Genomic DNA, 18,545 nt, shown 5'->3' with positions numbered 1-18,545 from the left:
GCATAATTTTTAAGTACCTAACTTGTTATAATAAATATCTTGGAAATTCTTTGGAAAAGAGGTCAAAAATTTGCAAATCTTCAAAATTTGAAAAACGAGTATCTATTTGCATATATTAGTAGGTATCCAAAATTTCAAGATATACCTATTCGTTTTTCGAGATATGTATCATGTTGTTGTCTCTTTTGGAATGGTTCAGAAATATCAAGCGAGTCCAAAATGTCACTGCGTATATATTGAAAACTACTATCATTACAAAAATCTCTGAGATTTTGCACCAGCTGTCGTATTCTATTTTCTGAATAAATAATGTCAGTTGACTGATTTTGAACAATAATGAATATCTTGGGCAAACTCTGTCTTAAAAATATTTAAAAGAATTTAAATATAAAAGAAAGTTCTCAAATCGATTGCTTTACGGATCGAGGTATCGCCAATTTCAAAATCAAAATAAAAATCAATAATAAAATCAATAATAAAATCAAAAATTTCCAAAAGCTGTTCACGAAAATCTGCTACAGATACTAAAACTACCAGAGATAATCTGCTTAGATAAAACTAACCGAGATTTAAAATTTCATCGCGTCTGACAAACTGTTCGCTTTTTTTTTTCGAAACAAATTTGTTCTAAAGCAGTAATCCGTTTAGGTGAGCTAAACTGGCAAGAAAAGACGATATTCTTTATTTTTTTACACGTATCATGCAAAACTAAATTCATTATATGCGCATAATAGTGAGTAAATAAAGCTTGTGATGCAATATGTAGTTTTAACTTTTGCCTGGAAACCATGCAATTCACCACACATCACAGCAACGCCGTCATAAGATTGCCCCAGTTTGCCCTACCAATTTATTTTTGATATCAAAAAATTTTAAAAAATTCTTTAAAACATCAAAAATATATTCTGCCTTATTGCTTTTACTCACGTTCCTAAAACCTAAAAACCTCTCATAAATATTACCACGTAACGACGTAACGCGTATCGAACAACAATAATTGATAATTGTGAATGACATGATAATCAGAAGTTTCATCTACTTCCAGCGAAAAGCAAATGGTTTTCTAAATCTCAGATTCAATAACGTTATTCAAAATGTAACTATTTGATTATATGTATTAGTTCATTCTGTATTACGAATACACTTCGAATCAGAAAGTAAATATTTCTAAAACAATTTTATTATTTTCTCTATAATTACTTTGATTTTTAACAAATGCTTCGATCCTTCATGTCCACTACATGATAATTCCTGACAACTTAAAAAAATTACAATATCAATTAAACGACGTAAAACGGAATGATTATTTTTGACAATTTCTGCCGATGCGATCTGGCGATGTAATACCGACCGGCAGATTTAAATATGCCGTACCTGCCTACGGAGAGAATGTATGTTCGCTTGCTCATCGACTTGTTATTTCGTTGAGTTTTACGTGTAAATCATCAGCTGCGGATGCGTTGGGTACGGCTAGCCGAAAAGTCAAATGAATGGCTCGGATCATTCATTTTTTGAGAAGTCTGTTATGCGCAGGGATCACTCAACGCTCGGATTGATCAAATCCTTTTAAAAACCATGAATAAAATTTAGTCTGTATTATCTGACAGATTTTTTTTTACTTCACAGATACAAATATTTAAAAAATATATCTATATAAATGTGTGGGTCGGCACTGCCGACCATGCCATGCCGACCCTGACCGGCTGCCACTGATATAGAGCTCAGTAATCAACGTGAAGACAAAACCAGCTGCAGAATGTGGTTCCGATCACAAGCAGAATTCCACATTAAGTTAAACAGTACGATAGATACTATTGGTGCCAATACAGTTCTGAGATAATTCACAGGTCTTGCTCGTCAATTCCAGTTGTTCTTAGAATTCCAGTAATCATCTTTTGATGGTTAATGCAGTCAAACACTTTTCGATAATTAATAAAATATGCATGCACATCTACATTCATAAAAAAATAGTAAAATCCTTTATAAAAGGTATATATTTAAAATCCCTAAAAAGGGCTACATCACAATCACATAACTAGTTTTCGAGTGGTTTACCACTCATCATCAGTGCTTACCTAAAATGAATATAACCTGGTAAAATAATGCAAAGATTTTTAAATTTTGACTACGGTTAAGAAAAGTTGTAGGTTATACTCACGTGAAATTTACATGCTAACCACCAAGATATAATTTTACAAAAATATGTGGGGTCAAAGCCCTGTACAAGTAATCCGTCAAGGAAACATCGGTTGAAAATGGTAACTTAAGCATGGATGTTTAAAGTATTTTACTAATATGCCCCAGGTAACATCTGAGCTGTGTCAAAATTTCAAAATCTTTGCATTATTTTACCAGGTTATATTCATTTTAGGTAAGCACTGATGATGAGTGGTAAACCACTCGAAAACTAGTTATGTGATTGTGATGTAGCCCTTTTTAGGGATTTTAAATATATACCTCTTATAAAGGATTTTACTGTTTTTTGTATTACATGGTATACAGCCAACTACAGGAAAACTTTTTTCCACCTACCTCTACCGAAAGTATACTTTTCCGGACCTGATTGTAGGGAGCAAAGTTGTACTTTTCCTCCCTAGGGAGGAAAAGTAAAAGTGACGTCATGGTATTTCATTCATGAAATGTGACTTCATTTCAAATTTCATTGACGCCCTGTACAATACCTATTTTCTATTACGTAAGTATCTATACATTTTATCGTTTATTTAAAAACACTCTGTATTTTGCAGAATGGTAAAAAAACAGTAAATTGTTATTCTGATTTAACAATGTTTACATTAATAATTTGACTTATATTTGACAGTTGACAGTTATATTGTACCTACTTGTTAGTTTTAGTTCTAATAAATTTTGTTGGTTAGTTACATAAACAAATTAAGTAAAAATGAAAAAATTACTTGTTATTTGAGGAAGGTGGAAAAACCATATGTATAACATGGGAGTAAAGTGCCTTTTCCTCCCTTGAATGATTACTGCCCTCCGCTACGCGTCGGGCAGTAAACTTCATTCTCGGGAGGAAAAGTAGAACTTTCCTCCCTTGTTATACAAATAGCTATTCCTTGTGGATGTGGATATCTGCATTCATGTCTCTACATCGTTGTGTTAACATATTTAAAGCAAAAAGAGCTTCTCTGCTTTGCTAGTTTTGATAAAATAACAAAAGAAAAATAATTACATAAATGAATTTACTACAAACATAGTTGAAAGGACGTAGAAATAATAATTAAAGAGTTTTGTATTTGATCAATTTAAAGACTTTAAAGACCAGTTTAAAGAATTATTGTATTTACAGTTACCCGTCGTAAACTCAAAATATAGGTATACCTATAATGTATACCGAAGACCACCTATTTTACCTAGAAAACAAATATCAATCCTACAAAATACACATAAATTTTCTTAGAACATTGCTGGGTGTGAACTATAAAAATCTTGGGTCCGCTTTAGACTAACTATTAACTGCTTAAATAAACAAACGCTTAGTCTGTTCGCATCACCATCAGTAGCTGCTGTAGATAATTTTATAAAATTTATTAAAAATCTTGATAACTTTTCCATTATTTTTGGTATAGTCAGTACCTATGATTTCGTACATTCGTACCCTACCATTGATTAAAAACTACCCAGTAGTCATGTGTGTATGTATAGTCATTAATCAATGACCCTACAAAATATTCGACGTATTGAAAGGTTAAGATACAAATATATTAGCCAAAGGAATTATTATTAAATATTGTTATGCTCTGTATTTTCTCTCGATTATGAAATTGATCAGCATATTCTTATTTTGATTAATTAATTAATTACATATATTAATTACTACTTATGGAAAACAAAACCAAAATTAAATAAAACTTTCTAATAAAATTTATTCTCAGGGCTAATTTATTTTAATGTATTACCTTTGGTTTGTGGCTTCTAGCATCTCTAGTTGCTTACTTCATCCAGGACAAAACAGGGAAAATAAATATACTCAATGTCATATAAATTCTATAAATATTATTTATTTATCCAATATACCATAAATCTAACATTTAAATGTATGCTAAAAATCAATTTTGTTGCAACTACTTCTTATCTAATAAATTCATCTTTAATTCTGCTATCTCTTTTTTTTTAACAAAATTTTCATTTAAATAATTTGTTAGACTGTTCTTACTATTATATACAAAAAATTTGCTTTTAGTCTTTTGAATTGATTACTTATTTCTTCTTTGAATTTATGAATGACTGAATGATGCCGTAGAACTGTTCAATAAAAAATAAACAAATATGGTTTGTGATATAAAACAACTCTCTCCGTTTCACAAATAATCTGACTAGCCTTTTTTCTCTTCTTTACTTCTTCTCATGGATTATGTAGTCCTTGATTTTCCCACACGTGCTCCTAGGATCCTTCTCGTCCAAACTGCTTCACAAACAAATAACAGCACTTGCTCGAAATCTCTCCTCAGTTTTCTCTCTGCTCGATATCTTGTGCAAATTGATACCAACCGGCTACTCGTTCCAGACAGAAACAGGAATCTCTTCGGACACAAGGAGATTTAACTTCTCAACTCGATCAACGATTTCGTTTCATTACGATTCTGCTTACACGGCTGCCAACTTCACCACTTTACACCGACTTCTTACTTTTCAAAAACTGGACTGCTCTCTCCAGATGTTCATTCTACAGTGAAACTTTTTTCCTCCTCCAAGTCAGACTCAAACAATCTATTCTCCTTCCATCTGTCAGTAGATAGACAACGTTACTTCTGGCGCATCCCCTAAATTGCAACCCTTAAATATTAATAAATGCCAAACGGCTTAACGTAGGATGACGTGTGACGTATCGTTGGAAAGGGGATGAAAAAGGGGGTTGAACGCAGTATGTGGCGTGCGCATCGGAATATTCCAAAAGGGCATTACGTCATATCTTCATTTCTATTGGTCCGATTTTGACGTAAGAGGGCTCGTCGGAACGGGGAGGGGGTAAAGAACACATAAAAAACAAAGATGGCGGCAGTGCCAAAACGGCATTACAGCATATATTTGTTGCTATTGGTCCGATTTTGACGTATGGGGTGTCAAATAAAAGCGGTGGTGACACAGAAGCCAACTGTCAATTCTTCTTCTTCCTTTTCGTTTGTCAATTCTTCTTCTTTTCCGTATAGTGCCTAACAGAACGTGACATTCGACATCTTCATTGTCATTGGTCCGATTTTGACGTATGGGGTGTCAAATGAAAGCGGCGGCGACACAGAAGCCAACTGTCAATTCTTCTTCTGTCAACGGTCAATATTAACTGTCAATTCTTCTTCTTTTCCGTATAGTGCCTAACAGAACGTGACATTTGACGTATGACGTGACATTCGACGTAGGACGTGACATTCGACGCAGAACGTGACATTTGACGTGTCGCGAATGACGTAACCTGAATGACGTGAAATTCGACGCAGAACGTGAATGACGTGACATTTGACGTCATTCAGGTCACGTCATTCACGACACGTCAAATGTCACGTTCTGCGTCGAATGTCACGTTCTGCGTCGAATGTCACGTCCTACGTCGAATGTCACGTCCTACGTCAAATGTCACGTCATACGTCAAATGTCACGTTCTGTTAGGCACTATACGGAAAAGAAGAAGAATTGACAGTTAATATTGACCGTTGACAGAAGAAGAATTGACAGTTGGCTTCTGTGTCGCCGCCGCTTTCATTTGACACCCCATACGTCAAAATCGGACCAATGACAATGAAGATGTCGAATGTCACGTTCTGTTAGGCACTATACGGAAAAGAAGAAGAATTGACAAACGAAAAGGAAGAAGAAGAATTGACAGTTGGCTTCTGTGTCACCACCGCTTTTATTTGACACCCCATACGTCAAAATCGGACCAATAGCAACAAAGATATGCTGTAATGCCGTTTTGGCACTGCCGTCATCTTTGTTTTTTATGTGTTCTTTACCCCCTCCCCGTTCCGACGAGCCCTCTTACGTCAAAATCGGACCAATAGAAATGAAGATATGACGTAATGCCCTTTTGGCATATTCCGATGCGCACGCCACATACTGCGTTCAACCCCCTTTTTCATCCCCTTTCCAACGATACGTCACACGTCATCCTACGTTAAGCCGTTTGGCATTTATTAATATTTAAGGGTTGCGATTTAGGGGATGCGCCAGAAGTAACGTTGTCTATCTACTTCTGTCTCTCTCACCAATCACAAAACATCCGCTCTACACATTACATCCCGCCTTTCATTTCTTAAGAACAAATTAATTTTGTCAACTTTTCTATTTTGTCAAATTCCAGGAGACACCAAAATTACTTTTGTGTTTCTACATGCTATAAAAAACCCAATATATTCTAAAACTCAACAATAATGGTGTTTTGCCGTCTTTCCTACCAAGAAGCATTTATAAATGTCCTATTGTTTACTGCAAAGCGAATATATCTACTTTCTAATCCGACCGTTTGTATAAGTCCATTCATAGAAACACTAACGCTGAACGATTTTCACTTTCCGCGAACCACTGCTTATGACTAAATTATACTATTTACAATATTTGGCTATATACAGGGCGATGAAAATCTATGATCTCGTGGCCTTTGACATAAATTAATTTTCTAAATTTTCCCCATAAAAATTATATAACAATATATTATATAGCAGTACCAACAAGATATAAAAACATGATAAAATCATCAAAAACGTAGTACCCTAGTTCCGATGTTCCTACGGACCACAATCTGTTAGTATCTATGTAGAATGGTCATAAAACTAAAACGGCTCGAGAAAAGATCTGATTTAAGCACAATTGATATCAAGAACCTCACTAACCCTTCTTCTTCTTCTTCTTCAAGGGCCCTGTCCGTTGCTAACGTTGGCTATTAACATGGCAATTCTGATCTTGCTTGCGGCACCTCTGAATAGTTCGACTGATGTGAGCCCGAACCACTTCCTTAGATTTTGGAGCCACGAGTGTCTTCTATTTATGTCTTCTATTTAATATCATTTACTGTATATTTAAATCTTTTTATGTCATACTAAATTAATTTTTTGTAAATTTTTTCGATTTAGGGGTTGTTTGCGAGGGTTGTAGTTGTACGGTTTTCAAGGGGATGAAAATGAGTGTAACATGAGGTTATTGTGTTAGAAAACACGTCACAATGTCACTCTTTAATATTAAACACGTTTTCTGGCGATAAAATGGCTCAATGTCAATTTTTCCATTAAGGGGTTGTTTTCACCTATTAAAAATAAAAAACGGAATTCGGGTCAATATCATTTGAAGTTAAGGGTAAGATAAGCCTAACTCCAAAATCTCATGTAAATCGGTATATAGTAAAAAATTTCTGAGGTAAAAACCTATTTTACGCTTCAATGATTACGCCAAATATCAAGAAACTCACTAACCCTTCTTCTTCATCAAGGGCCCTGTCCGTTGCTAACGTTGGCTGTTAACATGGCAATTCTGATTCTGATCTTGCTTGCGGCACCTCTGAATAGTTCGACTGATGTGAGCCCGAACCAATTCCGCAGATTTTGGAGCCACCAGTGCCTTCTCCTGCCTGGCCCTCGCTTAGTGTCTATTTTTCCCTGGACACTCAATTACAGTAGACGGTACTTATCGCGTCTCAATATATGGCCTAGATATTCAAGTTTTTTGTTTAATTGTGCTCACGATTCCTTTCTCTTTTCCGATTCTGTATCGCGTCCGAATTCTCACTCTCTATCAGACGCTTTCTTCAAATCTATCAGGCACATACCTATATGCTGGTTTGTTGTATTCCAGCGACTTTCCTTTTATGTGTCTTGTTACAAAAATTGCATCCATGCATGATGTTCCTGTCCGAAATTATTGCTGTTCCTCTTGCAGAGTTATTCGTTCCTTTATTTTTATCTCTATTATTCTTTTTGTCAATTTGAATCTTGTATTTAAAATATTTTTTTTATTATCCCAATATACGTTATATCTGCATCGGCACTGGCACATATTTATAGTCACATTTTTCAACATAGCATCGTCACAAAACAGGTGTTTTCTGAACTGACCAGTTTAAAGCTGCTAATCATTAAAACACCAAACAGAAGCATACCATAGAGAACTATTTGAGCCCAATTAGAACGTTATACGTGTATATAAACATATTTAACCTTAAATCTCACTTTAATGCTCGATAAACAGAAGAGACATACCCAGAAAATGGTATTAAAACCAATACATGAAGTCAAAAGACTTCTCATCGATTTAAGTAAACTGCAAAATCCGATCTTTAGGGGAGTCAATGTAGATCGAAAACTTGCATTGTTCCGGAAAAAATCAATCAAGCTTATGTATATTTTTGGAATATATTTGGAATATAAGATACTTTTTTTTTGTTAGTTTATAAATATGTTTAAGTAAAAAGTTCTACTGACAGATTTAGCCGCTAATTGTTTATAAATAATTGTTTAAACAATAACAATTGTTTTTTATAAATAATTTTAAAAATATCGTTGAATTCATCATTTTACTTTTAATATTTGTACGCGCGCATGGAATTTTGTATAATTTAAGTTCAGATTTGCATCCTTTTTATCATAAATGTTATATCACTTTATCAGAGATCTATTATTAGTCCAGGGTAATAAGGTTTTTTCCATGACACTCGGACAGCCAGGGTACTGAAGCGTTTTTTCGACAGGTAATACCTATATAACAGCAAATTGTAACTATTTCCTGCGTAGGATCTGGCGGCCATTTTTATTTATAAACAATTAAGTGTCGAAAAATGGCATTTTTCACTTTTCTTTTTCAAATCAATGGAAACCAGGGAGACTTATGGTTGTTTTTGTACAAATATCTTCGAGATTATGGAAAAAGCTTTAAAATGACGTATTACAAAGTTTGATATACTCATTTACTGTTAATATAATTGCAAAAAAAGGTCGGATTTGCAAAAAAAAGTATTTTCGCAATAACTGTTGTAAAAAGCTAGTGTACAGCTTTAAAATTTTTGTAAAATAGGGGGTCTTTGGTGCTTAATATGTGATAAAAATTTCAAAGCGATTCATTCAATTATTTAAATTTTATTCAAATTGTTTATCCTAGAGAGCATTTTTTTTGGTATAACATAAGTCAGAAGGAAATGACGTTCGAACCATTCCACAGATGGCAAGTGAAAGAGCATGAGCTATATTTTCAACTTGGTTGTAATAAATAATTAAATAATAAAATAGTAATAAATAATTATGCAAAAGTATAGTAAATCTTTCCTTATAAACTCTTTATTTTGTTATATAAGAAATTATACATATTTATTAAAAAATTTTATCAATTATGATATAGATAACATTACTTGGTAGTTGTGCACTTAAAACAGGGTAAAAATGTTAATTTTTTTGGAAAAAGTTATTCAAAAAGTTTATAAAGAAAAATTGACGATACTTTTGCATAATTATTTTTTACTAATAAATGCATTTTCTATTCACTTTTCTAAACCATGTTGAATATGTAGCTCATGCTCTTTCATTTGACACCTGTGGAATGGTTCTAAGGTCTTTTTTTCTGACTTATGTTATTGCAAAAAAATGCTCTCTGAGATAAACAATTTGAATAAAATTTAAACAATTGAATGAATCGCTTTGAAATTTTTATCACATATTAAGCACCAAAGAACCCTCATTTAACAAAAATTTCAAAGCTGTACACTAATTTTTACAACAGTTATTGAGAAAATATTTTTTTTTGCAATTCCGACCTTTTTTCGCAATTATATTAACAATAAATGAGTATATCAAATTTTGTAATACGTCATTTTAAAGCTTTTTCCATAATATCGAAGATATTTGTACTAAAATAATCATAAGTTTCACTGTTTTCCGTTGATTTGAAAAAAAGGGGAAATTCGATTTTTTGACAGTTAATTGTTTATAAATAAAAATGGCTGCCAGATCCTACGCAGGAAGTAGTTATAATTTGTTCCTATAGGTATTACCTGTCGAAAAAACGCTTCAGTACCCTGGCTGCTGAAGTGTCACGAACAGGGTATATTGTTGTCTTATTACCCTGGCCTATATTGTTTTTATTGTATTACTATTGTATTGTATTATTTATTGTTTTACTATATTGTTTCTGTTTAATTTTGTATTGGGGATAGGTTTGTATATTCTTTATTGCATCTGGCTAAATGACTAATGTCTATGCCATTAAATAAATAAATAAAAAACATTTTACTTTGATCTATTTTTATTTTATTGTTTCTATTTTGTTTTTATTATGCTGACTCCGAATCTGACATTAGTATTTATAAAAAAAATCTTGAACTGTTATGCAGTATGTCTGCGTAACTAGGAACCATATGGGAAACTTTTTTATTATAAATTTTACGCAAAAAATAATTCTTCGTTAAATGCTCTGCATGGTCTAACATCTAAAACTCAACCATCAGATATTAAATTTTATCAATTTTATACGAGGTATGTCAAAAATATGAATTTCGTTCAAAAGTAAAGTATCTTTATATTTAAGAGTATCAAAAATTGTTATAATGAAAAGTTGTTTGGAAACTATGTTTTAATATGCAATTATATCTTTCGACTTGAAAAAAAACTGCAAATTTTTCTCAAATTACCGATACCCAACATCATTTGATTTCAATTATGTTAATTATTTTATTATCAATTTTACGAAAAAAAATTATTCTTCATAAAATGGTCTACCTCTTCTAAAATATCAGACGCAATTATCAGATATTCAATTTTCTCAATTTTATACGAGGTATGTCAAAAAATATGGATTTCGCTTAAGTGTGAAGTACCTTTATAGTTCAAAATATTTCAATTAGAAGGATTTAGTTGAATATTGAAACATAGTTTTTAATTCTACATAAATAACTTTTCTTAATAACAATTTTCGAAATTGTGAAATATAAAGGTACTTTACTCTTGAAACAAATTCATATTTTTCTACATAAGTATCTCGTATTAAATTAATACCATTTTTGATATCTGATGCATCTTAGATTCTATACGTATACGACGCAGAGAATTTTAAGAATAACTTTTTTCGTAAAATTGATAATAAAGAAGATTTCAATAGGTTCGAAGTTACGAAGATATACTTAAAGTAAAATAATTGAGTACATTTTAAAGAATGCATCATAGGTTTCAAAAAGCACCTATAAAATTGTAATTATATCCGTTTAACTTGAGTAAAATCCAAATATCCTCTAAAGTGGTAGTAATTCTGTAAAACTATGAAGTTTTTAGAAATTACATTTTTTGAGACGTCTTATCATTTGATCTAAATGTTTGAGATTTTTTTTGAATAAAACATCGTTTAGTAAGACGTTTGAAAAGTAAGTTGTGCAAATTTTATGCCTGGTTGCACCAACAGATCTCAAGTTTACGAAAAATCCGCGTTGCACCATTGAGTCTTGGGCCAATTTTTAGCTTGTCACAATGGATTTCCACGTAGATCGCTTAAATAAGAATCGAAAATTATGGCTTAAGATTTGTTGGTGCAACCAGGCATTAGAGTTTTATAGGTAGAGTTGGTGCAAAACCTCGTGAACCTTGAAAATGCGTATGTATAACCGAAATAAAATGAAGCCTAAAAACATACGACTATTTTATTTGCTGCGAATTGCACGACAGGGTCCCATCTGCACCCTGATATTTTCAGTAATGTCGGATTCAATCGTTTCGTTCGTATATTGACGTCACCAAATGAATGAATTAGGTTCACGAGATTTTGTAACGGCAATAAAATTGTATTACTTACTACTTACACATTTTTAAATCATTTTTAAACAAAATTCATGTAAGTCTCACTTTCCGCCCACACCGTACTTATATCCATATTTTTTCTTTTTATTAGAACTGTAAGATAGCTTTAATTTCCAACTTGTTTATTAAAAAAAATAATTAATTTCGCATTTCATTTGTTTAATAAAAAATGAAGCACCCACTTCTGGAGAAGAATTTTTTGAAACATTGCTTAATTAAATTACCTACAAAAAGTTCTATCTTGTTTGATTTTTCGATGTCAAAATCTCTATTGAAGTTATAACTAGTTAACTTTTACAAACAACAGTAGGTAAATAATTGTATTTATTTTGAAAATTTATCTAATAGAAATTGAATTAATTATCTCAATATCTTTTCCAAATACTCTCCTTAAATCTCGTTGATAGTTCCATTTATTACCTGGATTTTATCATTTAAACCCTCCTTAGGTGAACAAAACAGGACTGTTTTGTAATTAATAATGTAACATAGGAACATTTTTGTTCATTATAGCTGAGAACAAACGAAGTACAGGAAAATGTAAGAATGGTCGAAGACAGGGATCCTCTAAATGGTTGAATTGCGTGCAGAATTTAATAGGGTTGCTGATGGTCACGTGTCGGCCTGACAATCCACAAATTGTTTCCCAATTATATTTATTAATGATATTTTATTATCTTCGTTGTACATGAAATATAGTTTTCTGATTTTATTTTATCGTTTTTCTTCATCAATAGATACAGTATTATTATTTGAAATACTTATTATAATATTGAATCTTAGTTTATTTTTTTTATAATATACATAGAATTGACAATCATACCCGGTGGTGAATCGTTAAACGGGCCAAAGGAAAATTCTAAATTGTTGAATTCCTGCTTCCCTAATTATTTTACATCAAAGGTCATGACAAACTACACTACTTACTCCAATAAATTAACGCACCACCTTAAAAATGAGTCATTTTGATGTCTCGAATTTCCTAAACCTGTTGTCCGATTTAAGTGATTTTCTTAATATGTTATAGCTTTATTCTCTAACAATATCGCTATAATAATATTGTTGCTACAGGTAAATTGTCTGGTATACCGAGTGTACCAATCAAACTGTGTTTTTTTTTCTCAAAGTTCACCACACCCTGTGGAATATTCTAGGATTTATAAAATATGTACTGAAGTTAAAACAAAAGTTTATGTAGTCTCAGGTTTTCTTAACATTTTGTTTTTTTACTCATTAATAATAAAGTTAGTTATCTACTTTAACAACTAGCCTTGTTTTTCATCAATACAGGGTGTGTCGAGGGGTAATTATGCAACAAAAATAATGACAGTTTGCCTTATAAACATATGCTCGCAAATGTTTTTATTTGGGTATTTGGGTATATGACCCGTATGAGCGCCAATGGAAAATATAAAATTCATAATTTTATGTCAAAAATTGCGCAACAACTACTTCTAATCCATCCAATGGCACTACAGCCCAAATCGAGCCTTGGCCTCCTTCAACAAGCTTCTCCAATCATTTCGATTTACCGCTGTTCTTTTCCATGAACGCGTTCCCAGGAAGTTCCTGGCATCCTCATCGACTTCGTCTTCCCATCTCTTTTTAGGTCTTCCAACAGGTCTTTTTCCCTGCATTCTTGCATTTAGCAATTTTCTGGGGATTCTATTCTCATGCATGCGGACCACGTGCCCTGCCCACCGTAATCTCTGCAGTTTAGTGTATTGTGCTAGAGTTGGTTCGCTATATTGCTTGTATATTTCTCTATTATACCTAATTCGCCAGTTATTATTTTCACTTATTGGGCCCAGTATCCTACGTAAAACAACTACCTCTAAAACCTACCAAATTTCATTTACATATCTTAACCAGTTTTAGGGCAATAAATAAATCGTCAGTTTATAAGAAGAAAAATTGCAACACGAAATGCAACACGAAAATTGCAACATCTCGGAAACGAAGCATTTGTGGGCATACGTTAATAAAGCAAACTGTCATTTCTGTCTCATACAGGATTATGCCTTGAAGTTTGTCGCACACCCTGTATTGATGAAAAACATGGCTAGTTGTTAAAATACCTAACTGTTTTATTATCCAACATAAACGAATAAGCAAAAAAAAAACAAAATGTTAAGGAAACCTGAGACTATAGTTGGATTTTAATTTCAGTATTTTATAAATTCTAGAATATTCCACAGGGTGTGGTGAACTTTGAGAAATAAAAACACCGGTTGATTGGTATACCCGGTATACAATGATAGTTTATCTGTCTAGCAACAATATTATTACAGTAATATTGATAAAGAATAAAGCTATAAAATATTAAGAAAATCACTTAAATCAGACAAGTTTAGTAAATTCGAGACATCAAAAATGACCTATTTTTAAGGTGGTGCGTTAATTTCTTGGAGTAGTGTATAAATTCTTATCACCTAATTTTTGAAGGAGAAGTCATTATTATTGTCTCAAGGAGGAACGCAATTGCATTAAAAAAAATAGTTAGGTAAAGGTTTTGGCTGCATAAACTCCGTACAGAGAGTAGAAGTACACTGCACGTATTGTCTAATGTGTGTATCTTGATATTTTTTTTTGTGTTTTAGCTCCTAAACCATGTAACCGACGATCCCGTAAACCAGGACTGGATCGAAAACCGCGCCAGGCATACAGCGCGAAGCAACTGGAGCGACTCGAAAGCGAATTCAAAATCGATAAATATTTGAGTGTTAGTAAACGTATGGAACTGAGTAAAGCTTTAAGTCTCACCGAAGTTCAGATTAAGACTTGGTTTCAAAATCGAAGGACCAAGTGGAAAAAACAACTCACCACGCGACTCAAAATGGCACAGCGACAGGGACTTTTTCCTGCACACTATTTTGCTCCTACAGCGATGGGACCATCATATTCGTCAATATTTACACCATATTATTCTTCCTTGGGATGTATGTTTGGGGTAACACCTATAGAGAATTCGAGTAGTAACGTCGATGCTACCAGAAGAGAAAACTGAAACTGATTACTTTTAATTTAAAACTAAGTACAATTTCTAATTCGGATAATTTCGCATCAATCTGAGTTTTATTTTTATTCGAATATTATAGTAGGGGAGACAAGTATGCTAAATTTGCAGTTACTCGAGCGTTATGAGGACCTATTGGGACCTTCTTCTTAGGGTGCTTATAGCCTATCCGTTCCGAACGTCGGCGATCATTCTGACTATGATGATTTTGTTGGTTGCTATACCGTTTTGCACAACGTAATTGTGTTGAGGTCTTTCTGTAGCATGCTCTCAGGTTAGCAAGCCAGGATATTCTTCTTCTTCCTAGGACCCTTTTCCCTTCAATTTTACCTTGCAACATGCATTGGAGTAGCTCGTATCTTCCTTGATTTCTCATTATATGTCCCAAGTACTGTAGCTTACGGCCCTTTACGATGTTGACCAAATCTGCGGTTGTGTTCATCCTCCGTAGTACTTCTTCATTGGTGACTTTGTCTGTCCATGGTATTTTCAGGATCCTTCTGTACAATCATAGCTCAAAAGCCTGAAATTTCGATAAACTTTCCACCTTCAATGTCCATTTTCTACTCCGTATAGAAGCACTGAATAGGTACACGTAACATTTAAGGAGTCTTATTTTTGTTTATAGGGTGCGTTCATGGCTCTTGAACACATAATTCATAGTCAAGAATGCACTTTTTGCTTTTCCGCTGCATACGATATCTAATCTCTTGGGTATTGTCCCACGACTCATTGATTATAGTTCCCAAGTAGTTGTATTGTGAGACACGTTCAATTCGCATTTGGTACACATACAGATTTGCTCCAGTTATGTTTTTCTTCTACGTCTTCTGCTACATCTTCTCTGACCTTTTTTATGGTATTAAATCATGGACCTTGAAAGAAAATTGAAGCATTTGAGATGTGGCTGTATCGGAAAATTCTTAAAATCCCAAGGACTGATCGGGTCACAAACGAGGAGGTCCTTAGAAAAATGAGGAAGAACAGAGTGGTACTAACCACCATCACATCTCGAAAGTTGGAATACTTTGGACACATTATGCGAAATAAATCCAGATATGCCCTCCTACAAGCCATCTTGCAAGGAAAAATATTTGGAAAGCGAGGTCCAGGAAGAAGAAGAACATCCTGGTTAAAAAACCTCAGAACCTGGTTCAACACAACACCTGTGCAGCTTTTCCGCGTTGCTGCAGATAGAGTGAAGATTTCCATGATGATCGCCAACATTCGTCACGGATAGGCACATCACGAAGAACAAGAATTTTTTCCTTGCTGATGGTCATTAGCTTTGTTTTGCCGGTGTTTATATCCAGTCCATATGTGCTACTTGTTTCCTTTGTTTTTTTCATTAAATTTTGCAGCACTTCTATCGTATTGGAAAACACTATTGTATCATCTGCATACCGCAGGTTACTGAGCTTGACTCCATTTATTGAGATACCTTCGTCAATATCTTTTAGAGCCTTTTCAAAAATGTGCTCTGAGTACAGATTGAATATCAGCGGTGAAATTATGCATCCCTGTCTCACTCCCCTTAAGATTTTGACCTGATCTGTATATTCTCCATCTATTCGGAGCACTGCTGATTGATTCCAATACAGGTTAGCTATTATTGTCAGGTCTCTTGCGGTAATGCCTGTCATGTTCAGCACTTCCATCAGTCTTCTTGTAGTAAATCAGACATGCAAAAACATCACAGCTGACACAGTTCTGAAACAAAAGTCTCCCTCGTACTAAGGGCGTTCACAAATTTAAACTTATTGGACGCAATTTGTTCTTCGAATTTTCGGTAAATTCTTTTGTGAATTACTTTTAAAAACAGCTTCAGCAGATGGCTTATTAGTCGTATGGCCATAATATAGTCTTCACAAACTTTTGCTCCTTGTTTTTTGGGCAACGGTACAAACTCAGATTTGAGCCACTCTGCTGGTATTTTCATTGCCTTGTAAATGTCACTAAATATTTCAGCTATTATTTTTATTGGTTCTGCATCTAATAGTTTCAGCAGTTCTGCAGGAATTTCATCGAGTCCTGGTGCTTGTCCATCCTTTTCATTTCATTGAGACCTAAGGAATCGAAATCTGGAATAAAAAATTGGGGCTCCTATTTAAGGTTTTAAAGTAATCCCTCACCCCACATCTGTGGGGTGAGGGATCGTAGATTCGATAGATTTTTGAAAAATATTATAAACACGTATTTTTCAGTTTTTCGATCTGACGTTCATTTCGCGAAATATTCGCTTTTTGGTGAAACTTTGTGACTCGCCCATTTGCTTACGCCCCGCATAAATCATCAGATGTTCTGTATGCACTTAACTTACCTTATCTGACAATTTCAGGTTTTTCTTTTCTAAGTATAGATTTGTTTTGGACCCCTTTAACGAACTTCCCTATATTAAGAGTCCATATATGGTAGGGGTACATTTAAAGGGTACAAAGGTTTCTCCCCACGTGATTTTCTGACGCGCTCGAGTAACTGCAAAAATCTCCGCTTGGGCTCCCCCCTACCATTAAGTATCTTAACGTGTAATTAGATAGTAAGTAAACATTTTTATTGTGATTATATTTCTTAAGACAAATTTTTTAAAGAAAATGATTTACATATCTTTTATGTACTTAAAATTATTATTGTTTTTACTCTATAGAAAACAGTGCAAATGTATATACAACTAATTTAAAATAAACAATTTTTTCAATTGCATTAATCCTAACGGACACCCAGATTAAATAGAATAAAAAACATAAAACGCATAGAGCGTGGAGCATTAAAAGCATAAATGGTAAGGAACTATGCTTTGTTTTTAAACCAGAAGGAGTAAACTAGAAAGATAGATTCACACACAAGAGAGTCACTGGAAAAATCACCAAATACATCTTCTTTTTTGGTTGATCATGTCGGCCTTCGGAAGTAATCCATAAATATTATATTATGCTATGGTTCATTTTTTAAATAGGAGGATTAAACTCAAAAGAGAGATTCACACACAATAATGTCACTAGAAAAATAATCTAGTAATAATAGCAGACAATAAAGGGAAAATGCAAAAATTAATCGATATCTGGGTGGAGGAAATCGAAAATTTGAAAATGGAGATAAATGTAAAGAAAACGAAGACTATGATAGACCATGAAGACCATTATAGACCCAAAAGAAAAGGGAAGAAATAAACCAAACGATATTTAGGTGCAAAAACGAAATAATAGAAACAGTCTCGACGTTTGAATACCTTGGAGTAATAATATCAGAGGATGGAAAGATAGATCAAGAAATCTCTAAATCGCATACAGAGCGAAAAAAGCAAATAAGATCTACTATGCACTAAATAAAACAATATTTGGAAAGGAAGAAAGAGATAAAGAAATGAAACTGAAGGTATACAACGCAATCTCTGTACCAACTTTAATATATGCAAGTGAGACATGGCTAAACAATACAAAAATAGACAGTACAATAAACGCAGCGGAGATGAAGTAAGAAAATAGCAGGAAAAATGAAATTGGACAGAATAAGAAATGAAGATATTAGACAAAGACTGAAACAGGAATCGATAATAACCAAGATACAAAAAAGAAAATTAAAATGGTATGGACACATTAACAGAATGGACCAGGGAAGACTACCAAAGCAGGTGATGGAATCAAAAAGATATGGTAAAAGAAGGAAAGGGAGGCCAAGGAAGAGATGGATCGATCAGATTATAGAAATTGGACAGGAAAAAGGGAAAACACATCAACAAATGAAAGAGTTAGCAA

General features: G+C 33.4%; 1 protein-coding gene across 1 annotated transcript in view; it reads left to right on the top strand.

Moving 5' to 3' along the window:
- The window catches only part of LOC114330025 (homeobox protein engrailed-1a), a 44,735-nt gene extending 27,289 nt beyond the window's left edge, over positions 1-17,446 (top strand). Inside the window, exon 3 of the mRNA XM_028279324.2 lies at positions 14,378-17,446. Within this exon, the coding sequence (XP_028135125.1) occupies positions 14,378-14,784 (407 nt within the window). The 3' untranslated portion in view covers positions 14,785-17,446. The remainder of the gene's footprint in view (positions 1-14,377) is intronic.
- Positions 17,447-18,545: the final 1,099 nt, after the last annotated feature.

Source organism: Diabrotica virgifera, chromosome 5 (assembly GCF_917563875.1).
Source record: "Diabrotica virgifera virgifera chromosome 5, PGI_DIABVI_V3a".
Taxonomy (NCBI): domain Eukaryota; kingdom Metazoa; phylum Arthropoda; class Insecta; order Coleoptera; family Chrysomelidae; genus Diabrotica; species Diabrotica virgifera.
The sequence above is the reverse complement of the archived record's forward strand: the minus strand, read 5'-3'. Positions and strand labels throughout refer to the sequence as shown.